The sequence below is a fragment of the Anas platyrhynchos genome, chromosome 1 (assembly GCF_047663525.1).
Source record: "Anas platyrhynchos isolate ZD024472 breed Pekin duck chromosome 1, IASCAAS_PekinDuck_T2T, whole genome shotgun sequence".
NCBI classification, from domain to species: Eukaryota; Metazoa; Chordata; class Aves; order Anseriformes; family Anatidae; genus Anas; species Anas platyrhynchos.
This window is the reverse complement of record NC_092587.1, coordinates 9939168-9954516: the sequence shown is the minus strand read 5'-3', so window position 1 is coordinate 9954516 and position 15349 is coordinate 9939168. Positions and strand designations below refer to the sequence as shown.

At 38.0% G+C, this 15349-nt stretch overlaps 1 protein-coding gene across 14 annotated transcripts in view; it reads right to left on the bottom strand.

The window, feature by feature from the left end:
* PCLO (piccolo presynaptic cytomatrix protein) overlaps positions 1-15349 on the bottom strand; it is a 361590-nt gene that overhangs the window by 174613 nt on the left and 171628 nt on the right. For all 14 annotated transcript variants that reach the window (XR_005269621.2, XR_003497920.3, XM_027460019.3 and 11 more), the window contains exons 5-6: positions 10028-15095; positions 7644-9649 (exon numbers count right to left, since the gene is read on the bottom strand). Coding sequence is in view for 12 of the 14 variants with exons in the window: in XM_027460019.3 (XP_027315820.1) it covers positions 7644-9649; positions 10028-15095 (7074 nt within the window). In the remaining 2 variants the exon portion in view is untranslated. The remainder of the gene's footprint in view (positions 1-7643; positions 9650-10027; positions 15096-15349) is intronic.

Sequence of the window (15349 nt, the reverse complement as noted above, 5' to 3'; positions counted from 1 at the left end):
GTCCCCAGCTGCATAAGGTATACTTGTAGGGACTTTAGCATCAGCTGATGTGATCTGTTGTTCTGCTTTTAGTATACCAAATGATTTGCTAACAAAGCATACTCAGTGCTTCCTTTGTAGGAAGCTTTTGTAGATGCTGGTCTTTTGCTAAACTGTTCTTCCTGAGGATGTATATCCATTTTCTCAGTACACTATAATTTTCCTGAGCTTCTGTTAAAAGTGCTCATAAGAGTCAACAGAATGACATGCAGGAAGTCAAACTTGCCAGCAGAACATTTGAGAGAAACTCTCTTGAATTCAGTCAGGTTATTCCCTGGCCATCTAGAAAAGCAATGAATTACACTAGTAATTTTTTACCCTTATCCTATTTATTCAGATAAACTACTGTATTCCATGTCTTGATAAACGAGAAAAGTCTGAGGCAAAACAGAGCTGAAGTAGGTCAGGGTAAGGATTTGTGGCCATGGGTGCTTTTTCAATGTGTAGATGAGAGCTGGCTAATGGGGAGATGGATGAACTGTCAGCACATGAGAAAAGGCCCACGTGACAGAAGACCTAGGCTCTTTGTTAACTCTGCCATAAATCTCAGGCTGTATTACAGATTGTGAAAGATACCATTTGAAAAGCAAGAAATTGAATATCATAATAATTTTCTCTTATGAATGAGTGTCCCTTCATTAAAAAGAAAATACTTGAAATCAGCTAATTTAAAAGTAACAGACAATTCAGAGTGACCCAGTTAAATGTTCTTTAGAAAATAATGTTTATAGGATATGTTGACCAAATGCAGGATAGTTTTTCTGTTTTGAAGATGAGACAGATGGAAAAAAAAGATGGCTTATTTGAGTCACAGAGAGGTTATTCCAAAGGATTTCAAATACAGCACAGGAAGCAGTAGCTTGAAATGTTAACAGATCTCTAAACTGTAAATACATCAAAACTTCAATGGAAAAAAGTAATAATAAATCTAGCTAAAAACTTGTAGTTAAAGGAGAAGATAGATATTTTGCTAATTGCATAGGAATAAAAGATGATCAAGAATTGTCTTTATATGTGAGATCCTAAATTTCAGGTTATTTTTTTTAATTTATTTATTGTATTTTATGTTTTGAAATGCAGAGGAGAAATGGTGTGCAGCAAGAATCAGTGGCCTTTGTCTCCCAGTACATTGCTGTATTGGACTGACACTGCTACTTTAAAAATGCCTTTTTAAAGAATATCTGAATGAGAAGAAAGATTAGTTATATGAATATGAAACAGGAAACTCTTTTGAAAGTAATTCAAAATAGGATAAAGAAAGCCAGGCTTATACACATTTTTCTGCACCTCCAATGAACCCAACTAGGCATACTAGCATTTGACTTGATATTCAAGCACAAAAAGAATTCACTGGGTACATCTACACCTTCTCTGGATTTCTGGCCTAAGTTCAATCTCAAAATATGATCTGACCATAAGCAATGAACCAGCTTCATACACAAGCTACAGGGCACTCTTCAGGGATGTAGAAAACTACACTGTGTGCCTATCCAGAACCAGTGACTTAGCCTGTTGCTAACTGTTAAGACACTGTTAAGCTGACCCAAGTGAGCAGTTAATGAACTGCATGAAAACCATACAAATCATGCAAATCAGGCCACTCCCAGACTATGCTTTAAGACTGGTGTATGCACAGTCAAAATGAAGGACCTGTTGTCACCATTGCCTGAAGAAGAATTTTGAAGAGTTTTGTTAAACCACAGCCCACAGATGTCATTTAGATTTCCCGGAAGCAAAGGAAAAACAAACAAACAAACAAACAAACAAACAACAACAACAAAACTTGTTCTTTAAATCTAGGTTACTCTTACATCATACTACCAAAGCCAGTTCCTCACACAACACACTGCTATACTTAAACCCAAATAATTGCTATTTCTGCATGAGGCAATGGTCATGTTATATTTAAAGGTAACTTTCTTTTAAGGGGAAAAAAATATTCTTCCTTTTTTCCAGACCAAATCATGGGACTATACTGGAAAATTAAGTCACTGAATGAAGCCTTCTGTAGCTGCAATCATGTAACCACATATATCACAGACCAAAAATAACTTCTAAGTATTTTACAATAAATACAAGAGCTATAACAAACTACCACCCAAGAAGCATAACTACAACAAGAAACCAAGGGAAACACCAATGTCCTGGTAATAGCAGAAACTCTGTTACCTGAAATTCTGGAACAACACTAAGACAGGAACCTAGTTCCTGCTTCTGAGGAAGGTAGACAAACAGAAACACCCAACCCAAAACCATGCAATTATCCCAAGGTTTTATCTCTGTTCATTACGCAAGAAGAACTTTCTTCAATATCATACAGATCTGATTATCAGTTTAGTCCAAAAAGACAAGCAAAGCATCATAGATATGATATACAGAAGGTTTTAATTATACTGGGAGACACTACTTTTTTTCCCCTCTCCAGTGCCCAGATGTACAGCACATCTGATGTAGGAAAAGACAGCCCAAATTACCGAGGTCCTAACCTTCAGTTTTAAAGAAGAAAACAGATGAAAACACATTCCTTGTAGTTGAAAACATTAAGTGATATCGAGCACGAAATGCTAACAGGACCATTCAAAATAGATACAGCTCATCTAAAAGTAACATACAGTAAGTATCTATCCAAACCATTATGTAACTTTAATGATTAAAATTATGAATTATGTTGCCATTACAGTATCATGATCAAGGCAGAAATGTCACGGTACAACATAGATGTTAATAAGGTACATTCCACTAACTTGATTTTAAACTGAGGACAGTGATAGATTACAGAGAACAATATTTTCTGTAATTTACTTTTACGTTTATTATGTATACATAACAGGTGCTATGCATCTGAGGCAACACTTTCAGATCTGTCACTTTGTGTTGTTGAAATCAATTATCAGTACAGTACTAAAGAAGATAAAACATAGATTACTGTGATTCAGCATTTAAAAAAATGACAAAAATGGTATTAAAAAAATTCTGCTCTTACTAAAGCAATAGGTGAAGTTTTTTGTTGTTGTTTTTGTTTTGTTTTGGTTTGTTTTGGTTTGGCTTTTGTTTAACCTAAATAAATAAACAATCTTTGGAGATTTTTCTTGAAATCATTGTCTTTTTTAGCATAGTATGAAGATTTGAATTATATTTGCCCTACAGTAGCAGCAACTAACATTGGACAAAAAATTCAAGAAGTCTTTCGTAACTCTCTTAATAAATAGATTGATAGAATTTGCTCAAACTGTGGATGCTTAAATACACAGTTTCTACCCTGAAGCTGGCAGGCTGTTGACAGATGTGTCTTTGCATTAGTTTCACTAATACAAACACTTCTTCTGAGGCTTTATGCATTGCTTAAGGTGTAGATGTTGTATGAGAGTGACAGTTCATGTGCAAGATCTCCTGCCATTTGCTTTAGTTTAGCTGAGCAGGCATTTTACATCCAAAGGCAAAAAGCAGACAACTTCCATCTTTGATTATACGTACGCAACATGTACAAGTGCTGAAGTTGACTGTGACTGGCATGTGACTTGATCTGTGATGCACTGGTATAAAGCTATTTCTTTATTAAACTAGTCAGGTACTCACTTTTTTTTTTAGTTTGTTGTTGTTTTTGTTGTTGATGCTGTATAGATAAATTTGAATCACTGCTTCCAAACTCTTTACTAAGACTTCCTTGTGCCCCCATGGCACTAAGACTTCTATGTGCCCCACTGTTATGGCATCACTCTCCATAGAATCCTACCACACACAGCTGCTAGGCAGCCTATAAAAGGCAGCATCAAGAAGGTCATTTCCACTGGGAGTTCAAGTAGCACAAAGCTTCACAAGGAGGAATAATAATATCTTTGAATGGTAACAATTCTAGATGGGTGTCTTCCGTGAGTCTTTTTTCATGCTGGCAACCTATATCTCACAAATTTTCCTTGACACAGCTACACTGGATTACTCACAGAACTGCACACTATGCAAGAATCATCAAAGGAAATAAAATGGAAAGAAATGCTCTTACTTCAGATTAGTAGGAAGGCATCACCTATGTTCACTCTATGTTCATGGCAATAGAGGCAATAACTACTATAGACAGTAATGGAAAATGTAAACATATAACTTGCTATCTCAACATTAAATGTGCTGTCACTGAAAGAAATATTTTTTGATACTTATAATTACATGATTAGCAGGCAGATTATTTTTCAGCCTTTCACTTATACTAGATTGGATGGTTGGATAAAACATTGTAATGATTTCCTACAAAAGGCAAATTAAAGAACATAAAGTTATATTTACAACAGCAGTTGTAGAAAGCAGGGGTATCATTTCATCATCTTATTCATAGTCTCCATAATCTTTTTCTTGAAATGTTATAATAAATGCATTTTTAAATGGAAGAAAGACATGAATGATGGAAGTGGAGGACAAAATGTCATTTCACTGTAATCTTTAGACAGGATTTTAAGACCAATTTTATTCTTTCCCTTATAGGCTCATTGATTGCATAAGGATAAACATTTTTGATAAACTGTCATAAAATGAAGCCTGTGAAACACGCACAGGAACATATGAACACCCTTTTCACCTGCCGTATTTTTAAATGGAGACAAAGACATAACCCTGAAATGAGAACTATTAAAAATGTGATGGGATATTCATCCATGCAAAAAATATTCCTGTACATACTCCATTTCCCTAAGGTACTGAAAGATCAATCTTTCATTTCATTTTTTTTTTTTTTTCCTTTATATTCAACATTGTCCTCTTATTCTGAGTGACCCGTTTGAAAAGTTTTTCTGCACTAAACTTCATTGTTCTCAATGATGTATGTGATCTCTTCTACTTTTCCCTTTTACAATTAGGTCATTGGGTGCTCTCCAGTCATGAGGCAAAAAAGGGTAAACAGAGAATTTACACGAGAATTTTAACTGCTACGGACACTGTACAAAGAATGAACAAAATGTTGCAGTCCCTAATATATTTCAATGTTGATGAAACATTGTAGTTTCAGAACTAGTAGGATAATCCAAAAATGATCTTGTATTTAGACTCAAGTACAACAACAGTATGTTGTTGCAACAACACAAATCTGCTCCTGAAAAAAATTCTGATTCTATGATTCTGTGATTCTATGAAAATGTCAACAGATTATGCACTTTGTAAACAGTGCCACTGTGTGTATACCGACTTTCAGGAGGAACTTCTGAGGGAGGGTATTAAGGCACAATGGAAGAAATCATTGTCTGCCAAGATGTTACAGTCTTAAAACCAGGTTCTCACTATCAAAAAAACATAGTTCTGCTGAAGAGAATACTGTAAGCCTTATGGAAACTGAAGATCCCTGCTTTCTACCATAACTGGACTGAGTAACTGAGAACTGAAACTAACAAACTTCCAAAGCAAATTATCCCAATATTTTTCAGATTCTGATGATGCCATTAGATCACTCTCTGAAACTTTCTTTTTATGTATTCTTGTTTATCATGTATCTCTTCTGCTCCTTTATTTTTCATCTGATCCCAGACAAAGCTAACTGAACATAAGAACCTACATCGGAAAAAATAATGCTTAACACTTCACATAACATCAGGGCTGAAAGCTGCCATGGTGGTCACGGCAAGTTTGCAGAGTAGCTTTCCCACCATCTGCCACATGACACAGTTAGTGCAGCCCACTTTAAACTATGGAAGATTTTTACTTTCCTAGTGTTTGCCTACTTGCACTTCAAATTCTATAAAAAAAATAAAATCCATAAAAAGTCCACCTCTTTCAGTTAGATTACTTTGACACATGGACTATTTCTGCTTGATAGCTGCGTACTAATAAGAACAGCATATCTCATTACTGTTTGTGATGAGGGCAAAACTGTAATAGCCATATGAGTAAGTACTGAACATATATACATACAAGACCTTTGTTTCTATGTCTTGATTAATAAATACCGCATGTGTTCAAGCTCTAATGTAAAAGCCTTTAAACAATCAGTGCCTCATATAATTTATCATCCACCATCATACAAACTATACAATTCGTATTAAATATATATGTATCTATAAAATAAGTGAACATTTGTTATCAGTAATAGTTTCACTGCAGTGCCAGTTATTTTACAATATTAATACCTACTTTCCAAAGTCTAGTACAACCCAACAATTTCTAACCTGTGAACAACGCTCTTTAAGATGCTTTTCCAAGGCCTCTATATGAAATGAGTATTTGTGTTACTGTTTCTCACACTGTTAATCCTGCAATAGGGATATGGAGTTGATATGGAATACCAATGCCATGACTACTGTTTTCCCTTCAAACTTCAAAGAATGGTTTTGAAACAGTAACAGTATAGAAATTACTTAATGTCTGCATAAATATGTAAAGCTGCAGAAACTGCTTACAATAGGGGCCTTGAAGGGTATAACCAGACAAACCCTTAGCTGAAAGTCACCACAAAATATCAAACAGGGATAAACCCACTTTATTCTGTCCAGTCTGTACTAGAGAATATACTTCACAGATTATTCACAGATATTCACAGTATTCACAGATAACTGAACATAAAAAGTAAAAATTACTAAAGAACCTGAATGGCAGCTCTCCTAGAGCTCTCACAAATAAGATACTGAGCCTGCAACTGACAGAAGGGAATAGACTCAGACAAATGGACTGCCAAGTACATGTTAAATATTGTGGTTTTGTTTGTTTGTTTGTTTGTTTTTAATTCACCAAGACTACTTCCTTTCATTCATAAATAATGGATTGATTCACAAATCAAAAATCTTACTTCTCAAGGAGAAGGGATACTGCAGAAATAGCAAATTTAAATCCTGGTGATGTTAGTCCTTTATTACTCCTTTATTGCTGTCTCTATCTAAATCCAGCATCCTTCCTCTGGCCCTGTCAGAAACAACCTCCAGCACTTGTATAACTTCTTGATAATCCTCCCTATCCAAAACAAAACAGCAAAAAATGGATTTATGGTCTGAAACCTTTCACTCTGGAAGAGATAAAAGATGTATGTACAGACTGGGACACAAGATTATCCACGGAATCATAAATGGCCAAAAAAAAAAACAAAAACAAACAACCCACAAGGATCAAAAATGACATCTAAATCATGCCACTGCAAATCTGCTTTCAGCTGCCTCTCAGAAGGTATATGCAGTAATTCCAATATAAATACACTACAGTGTGCCACAAGAGCTTGGAGCTATATTACTACAGAATATATATATTTTTTAATTTTCTGAAGAATTGGTAGTAGCTGTTTTATTGCCAATTAATTGCGATGTTGTACTGGGTCTGGCGGTAAAACCACCACAGATATAAAATGTAAAGTGCAATCCAAATTCTGAATAAGGATTTGTTGTGTGTTGTATTTTTTTTTTCTCTTCTGAATCTCAGTAAGACTGTAATTTGGATTCTTCTTTTTCCAGACAAAATGATGAATCAAATGACCCTTGCTTTAGACAGCAGATATTTTGTGACTTTTCAGTAAGATGTGCAAAAAGACTGCATACATAGGAATTTCTGATGGGTGTGTCAGATCTCATGCTGTACTGATAGTCAGCTGTACAACTGCATACTAAAAAAAAAAAAAAAAAGAAAAGAAAGCAAATACTTCTTACCATGAAACCCTCAGTGTACTGAAACTGAGCTCTGGAACTGTCTTCTGCTGTGGGACTCAGGGGCTTAGGATCAGACATAGAGCGTTGCATCATCTTTGCCGCCTTTGGGCTTGATGGAGGAACCTTGGCAATGTCAGCATGTAGCATCTTCTGAGGGCTGATGTCATCAGTGATGGGTTTTTCATAGGGTACAAATGCTGACTCGATAACTTTGCTTGGTGAAACAGGTGAAATAGGTGAATAGAGAACTTTGGGAGATTTGGGAGGGGAAGGGACTACCTGCAGTGTAGAGTCTGGACGAAGGTGGGCTGAGTAGCCTATTTCTAATGGTGTTGGGCGTTTTTTATCTTTCTGGGGGGATGAAGCTGACAGATATTGGGGACTTTGAGTATCTGACTCTGTCTCTGTTTGACATCCCAAACTTTCTCCTTTATATGTCTTTTCTGGAGCTGAAATGTGCTTTATGATTTCAACCTTAGCATCCAATCGGGCCCTGATTGAAGGTGTTCTTATTGTTCCTACAGGTTCTGTTTGTACTGAAATCTCTGCTACTGTCTGAACTGCAATACTAGATACTTTGGAGAACTGTTTAGTTTTGTCTGCCTCAGTGGTACTCTCACTGTATTTCCCTACACGAGGCTTTCTTCTGGATCTGCTAGAAAGGTCCCATTCATCTTGATCTTCATCATCTGTCTGAACACTTGTATCAACACTCTTTTTAGTTCTCCGTCTCCTGTTTGTGTAACCTCTGTCTGCTCCGTCTTCATCATCAGTTTGCACTCCACTGTCTACTATCTTTTTGAAACACCTGGGCTCATCTTCCAGAGTCTCATCCAGCTCCTCATATGGACCACGTAATTTTGGCATAGAACTTCTCTTTTTCAATTGCTTCTCCTCTCTAACATCAATATCCTTAAGAGACATTTCTGAAACAGAGCTTAGGATACCAGACCTAGGTATATATTGGGTAATGCCATCTGACTGAACTGTATACCATGTTTGGCTTTGTGGAATTTCAATACCCAGCACTCCTGAAGCTGTAGTGGTTACATCATCAGTAGGCCAAAACTGTCCATTTTCTGTGGTTGCATACTGTCCTTCCAGGAGTGTTTGATCTGTGGTTGTTTGTGGTGAGCCAGTCCCTGAAGGGTCATAACCATATTGATATATTTGACGTATTTTTTGTTCCTCTAACTGTTGATGGAGCTGTTGTTGAAGTTGTTGGAATTGTTCAAGTTGCAACTGTTGCTGTGCTAAAGTCTCTTGCCTCATCATAAACTGAGCTTGCCGTTCCTCCTCTTGCTGAAATAAGAGATGATGTTTCATGGATTGCAACTCCTCAAGCTTTTTTTGTACCATAAATTTCTCTTGTTCCCTGAATCTTTGAATTTCCTGACGTTCCCATTCCAGCTCTTCAGCAAAGCGCTGTTGCTTAATTTTCTCAAGCTCAAGAAGTTCACGCTCCAAATCAAGCTGTTGCTGTTTGCCTTCTTCAGGGGCAATGAGAAGACCAACCTCATCTTCGATTACATCTGTATAAACTTCAGATGCTGTTGCAGGTATTAAGTTAGTTGGCTCAGTGGCAATAGTTTCTAGAGTAAGAGGTGGCAAGCCTGTCTCAATATCAAGGGCAGTAATTGCATCTTTTTCCGTTGCCACTGTTGTCAAGAAACTGTATGACCTTGGGAGAGGTTGACTCTGTTGCAAAGTTGATAAGGAGGGCACTGAGTCAATTGTTTGGAGAGTAGGCAAATCTCTGACACTTGTACTGAAAATAGAACCGGGTTGTGTAGTGATGGCAAATGTGGATGGGATGGGAGTTGCTACTGAAGAATAAACAACACCATTGGATGATCTCAAAACACTTCCAACGCCGAATGGGGAACCCAGAGATGATACCATTCTTGCTTGGGAATACTGTGGTGTACTGATACCGATGCCAGAAATTACCTGCCGAGTCTCTGGGTAAGGACCAGTGGTCTTGCTTGAGTAATCCATAACCTCACCTGAAATTACAGGGCAAAATTACAGTCCAGTCCCACAAAAGAATGCTGCTTTGTGGATTCTGAAAGTCATCCCATCTTGATGAATTAAATGGAAAGGGAAAACTGCATGCAAATCTTCAAGTAACTGATCTACTTTAGATGTGAAGGAAGCATTTCTGAACATGCAGGCACATGCAGGCACCTCTGTGCAAAACATATATGTAAAATGAAGACATGAAATACAGGTGTAATCCAGAATAATTTGTCACACTGTCCAAAAGAAAACAAAACAAAAGAAGGAGGGGAAAAATAAAAATACATTTAAAAATCATCCTAAAATGAGGTGAGGAACATCAAAATCATATTTCAAAGAAAGATCTGCTGCTGTGTCATACTGACCTGTAGTAACTCTTCCAGAAGTAAGATCTACTGCTGCATCAGTTGCCCCAACGCGATAATCAAAGCTATTCTTGCTTTTGTATGCAAACAGTCCAGCTTCTGATAAATTCGTGTCAGACATAGATGGTTTCATACCTCCCATTCCTCGATAGCCATATGATCCTGAACGATCATACTGATAATGGTCATCTCTGTAACCAAAGCGATCTTCAGGAAGCGTAGTTGGAGGCTGCTGTGCTGTACAGCTCCTACCAAATGGAAATTTATAAACCATATCACAGCAGACAGCTCTTCTCCCTGCAGTGAGATCCACAGGCTTTTCATCATCTTCTATTACTGTAGTTATGACACCTGAAGTAGTTTCATCCATTGTTACTATTGTTCTGTGGGATTTTGTAGTGCTAAGGTCAACTGCTCCACTCTCCATTGGCTCCTGAGAAGTCGAGATATCAGTCCAACCATTTGTAACACCAACAGGTGGTACAGTAACAGGCTTTGTAGTAGCCCATGTCACTGCATGTGTTGAAGTACCTAGGGATAAATTTATTGGCACTTCATCTCTACTTGCAGAGAACGTCTGGCTGTCTGTCACTCTGTATGCAGGCTCAAAATGTTTTGATGTTGTTAGCTGCAGTGGAGTTGTCATTGCATGTCCCAGATCCACGAGGCTGTCTGTACTGGTAGTGTAGCTTACAGTGGCAGTGCAGGTCATGACAGTTACTGTCTCAGTGACTACAGACAGAGAAGGATCTGCAACACATGTAGTGCTAAGATTTATTATAGCTGGCTGGACTGTACTTACTGGCCGCCCACATGTGTCACTTGCTGGCATTAGCCTTCTCACATCCATGGAAACAGCAGACAGATCCATACAGCTGTCTCGCACTTCAATATCCATCTTAGTTAAAGTGCGAAGATCAATGACATCACCCAAAGGATGGAATCTTCCATTCTCTCTATACCTGGGTTGATCTACTATATGTATTGGTTCTGGAGGTATAGTAATAGCGACACTACCTAAACCAACACTGGGCATCGGGCCCTTCGCTACAGACACTGTAGTCTTGGCTACCTCTGTTGTTACTGCTTCTGATTTTGAACTAGGTACTTTTTCAAAAGTTGATTGTGTTGTGACAGGGATAGTTTGCAAAGCAGCTGAAATATACATACTCTGATCTGCCATACTCGGAATTTCCAAAGCTTTCATGGATGGAGTAAAAATTGGTTGCATAGGCTGGGGAATCTGTTCTTTAGAAGGTGCTTCTAAAGGCCAGCTGGTAACAGCCTGACTAGTGATAGCTTCTGTAGGAGTTCCAGGCTCAGATGGCAATGTGATGACAACATAGGTTTCCTGTGAGGGTTTTGTCAACCTTGGTGATGATTTGTTAGAGTGTGGAGACAAAGGGGATGTGGGAGATGCTATTTTGTATTCAGCTGAAGAAACCAAATTCAGAGTCATAGTTGAAGTCAATGACAAACCTATTGGTTTCACCTGTGTTTCTGCTGGCTTATGAACAGTTATTGGGAGTGGAGGAACCGCTGGTTTAGGAGCAATTGGAGGTTTTGTTACCTCAGTAGGCCTGTGACTGAAAACGAGCCCTGCTGGAATGGAGGATGGTTTGGGTGGTACAGGAGGTGGTGTTGGGGTGTATGTTTTTGTGATAGGTACCACATGATTCTTTAAAACAGCTGTGGACTCCAGTGTTGCAACACTTGTGACTGAAGGTACCATTGTGGGTGCTGTTGTCACTGGAGTCTTAATCTGTGACTTCTTTTTCGGATAAATGGCTGGTTTGGGTAAAATAGGTGGAGGTAATGGTGGAGGAGGTGGTGGTGGAGGAGGAGTAGGTGGGGATGGAGAAGGTTGTGCAGAAGAATCCAAAGAAGAGCTTCTAAAAAGTGAAAATATTTTGGATGTTGGAACAGGAGCTGAGGAAGGCACAGAGACCATGCTGGTCTTACTTACAACACTGGGAGTAGGTACAGAAGATGTTTCTGATGCAGGCTCTTTAACTTGAACTGATGCTATATGTGTGGGTGGTTGCTCAGATGTAGCACCAGTCAAATTAATCTTTGTCATATCAACGCTCAATTCTTTGTTTAAATCTTCATGATGAATTTTGACAATGCCAGCCTCTACTGTACTTTTCATTTTTCTAGCTGCAACCTTTTCTGCTTTGGAGGTATCAAATGTAATGGTATCAGTTGCATATTGCTGGGGTTTTGTAACTGTAGTAGACACTAATGAAGGTGCAGTTTCAGGCAAACAAACTGCAGCTTGATCCACCTTCTCCATATCTGAGGCTATAGCTGGCCTTTTAGTGGCTCCAGCAACAGATTCATAAGGCATGCTCACCTCAGAGTACTCTTTTGTAGATGTTAAGGGAATTTGGGCTATTATCCTGACATCTTCAGAATCTGCTAGTTTACTTACAGCATCTGCTGTATCTACATAACCTGTGGTTGCACTATCTATAGGTGATGAACTATCTGTGGTACAAACTGAAGATGTAGATGATGTTAAGGAAGCTGTATCAGAGGGTAAAACTGATGCAGCACCTTCTGATGTTTCAGAGTATGTCAACATTGATGTTTCATGAGAAATTATTTCTTGAATTTCTCTGGCATAATCTGTTAAGTATTCATCTTCAATTTCCTCTGCTGTAAAATGCTGAGTTATTTTAACATCTGGAATAGAAAGTGCTGTGCTACTGAGAGATGATACATCTGAGATTACTGAAGTAGTGCTTGACGTTAAAGATGTACTATCCACTGCTTCTCCAACACTAGATATCTTTGTATCAGATGTAGGAACAAAACCTGAAGTTGGCTGTGTTGGACTGGACCCAGGGGTTAGCTGCATTCTCTGTCTTTTCATAAGCTCTTCATAAGCAGCTTCTGCATCTAACAACTGCTTTTCCTCAGTAGTGGAATTTACTGTGCTGTCTAATACAACTATTTCATGACTTTCTGGAATAATATAAGAGCTAGAAACAATATCTTCTTGAGGCACAATTGAATGTAAAGGCTCTACACTATAGTAGTCTTCCTGTAGATCAGTAATTTTCTGTGGTTCTTCATAGATCTGTTCTGAAGCTCTTATTTTTTTCTCTTTTCCTCTCTGCTGTATATACTCATTATTCTCATCTTGTCTCATTACAAGATTAGTATCAATAGTTCCATTGTAGGTATCCTCTACTAAAGATTCATAAATATAATCCTCTATTAGCATTCCACCATATAATGATTCTTTTTCAAACACCTCATCTTTTTCATTTGAAATTGGAAATGGCTTGGCCTTATGGGTCTTATGTATCATTTCCTCATATACCTCTTCAGCACTTTTCAATGTCTTTTGACTGCTTTCTTCTTTTGGAACTCCAACTGGTTGTTCATCTGTTGGTGAGTATAGTGAGACAGCAGTAGGCAACTTGTAAACTTTTTGAACTTCTATTATCTTTTCTGGGCTAATTTCAAATCCTTCAGGATCTGACTCAATACTAGGTGAATATTCAGAACAGGAAGATCTGTGAAGCTCTTCCATTTCTGCTGCCTGTCGTAATTCTTCTGTTGGAGATGCATCTTCAATGGGAGAAAGATTACTTGGAGGAGTCTTTGGACGTTCCCTTCTTCTCTGAGCTCTCAGTTCATCCTTGTCTTTTTTAGATTTCTTGCTAGAACTTTTTCTTTGTTGCTGTTCTAACTCACGCTGTTTCTCTTGTTCCTTTAGCAATTCTTCCTCTTCCCGTAGTTCTTCTTCTTCTGAAGAATCTTCAATAGTTGGAAGAAGAGGACCATGTGACCTATGCCTAGCTTTGCGCTGTTGCTTGCTCTCCCCTCCTAGTTTTTTGTGACTAGGACTGCTGTCGCTGTCTTCATCAAGTGATGACACTGAAGTGGGAGATGTACCTGGTGTGAAACTTGAAGCATGTAAACTAGAAGACCCTTCTCCTCTAGATCTGTCTTCTGGTGAATCTGTAAGACTCTCCATCTCTAGCTCAGGTTCTTCATCAAAATATAAGATACCTTTCTGTTGTTCAGAAGCCTCAGAATATTTGTTTGTTATTGTACTATTTAATTCTATTGTTTTGAAACGCCGAAGACCTCCTCCTCCTGTTACAGCAAGTTCCTCACTGTCTTGACTTTTAGTTTCCCTGTACTTTGGTTCTGGACTTTCATCAAAAGTCTCATCATCATCATCATGCCATGAATGTCGTCTTCCTGCATCCTCATCATAGCCTGCACTACTTTTCCGTGCCATTCTTCTATGTTTTCCAGCAGTTCCTTTGGCTTTGCTTTTCACATCTTCTTTTTTTTGGCTTTCAGTTACACTGATCTCTTTGAGCTGATTTCTAATGAACTCATCATCTTCAGAACCTGAGGCATCTTCATCAGCACTCATCTCTATAATTTGTTTTCTAATGAAGTCTTCCTCATCACCCGATCCCTGACTGTCATCTCGTTTGTACTCATCACTACTTGAAGAACCAACACTAGCTCTTCTTTTTCTCCTTGGGACAGGTGAGTTTTCACTCTCACTGCTATCTTCCACAGAATCATACCGTTGCCTTCTTGCTGGTATGTCATCCCCTCCATCTCCTTCCTTGTATTCAGCTTGGGAGGAAGCACTTGCTTTGCCATCTTCTACAATGGTTCCTTCACCTTCATGAATAGCTACTAAGTCTTCCTCATCCGAACTGTAAGATTCTGGAGTGACTGGCAAAGGCTTTGTTTTATGCTGTTCTTTTGTCTGTTCACTGTATGTTTCATAAAGTTCTTTATTCTTCACAGATTTTTCATCAGAAAGTGTACTTGCCTGAGCTTCCAAAATAGACAGGACAGTACTTTCCAATTTAGCTAGATCCGAGGGGCTCGGTGGACTTTCTTGTGAAATAGGGTCTTTTTTACTAGATTCTCTGAGTAAATCCTTTTCATCACTGGGGATATGACTTGGAATTTCACCAAGTGAACTTGATATCCCATCAGAAGAATACCCGGTGTCACTCAGACCTTGTGGACTTTTCTGTTGCTGAGAGCTTGATGTGTCTGATTTGTCATCCTCCTTTTCCTAAAAAAATAAATACATATGCATGTGTATATACTTATATATACATTCTTAATGTCTCCAGGCAATTAAATACGTGTCTATTTTTTTTTCTAAAAGATGATCTAATGTCTCAGATGAAAAAAATATTCTAAATCAAATTATATTAAACCATAAATGACTGACCATGAATTCTGTTTTGCAAACCTATTAAAACAATACTAAAAGATCCTCAAATTCTGAGTTTTGACATTTAGCTATGTTTTACATGACTGTCC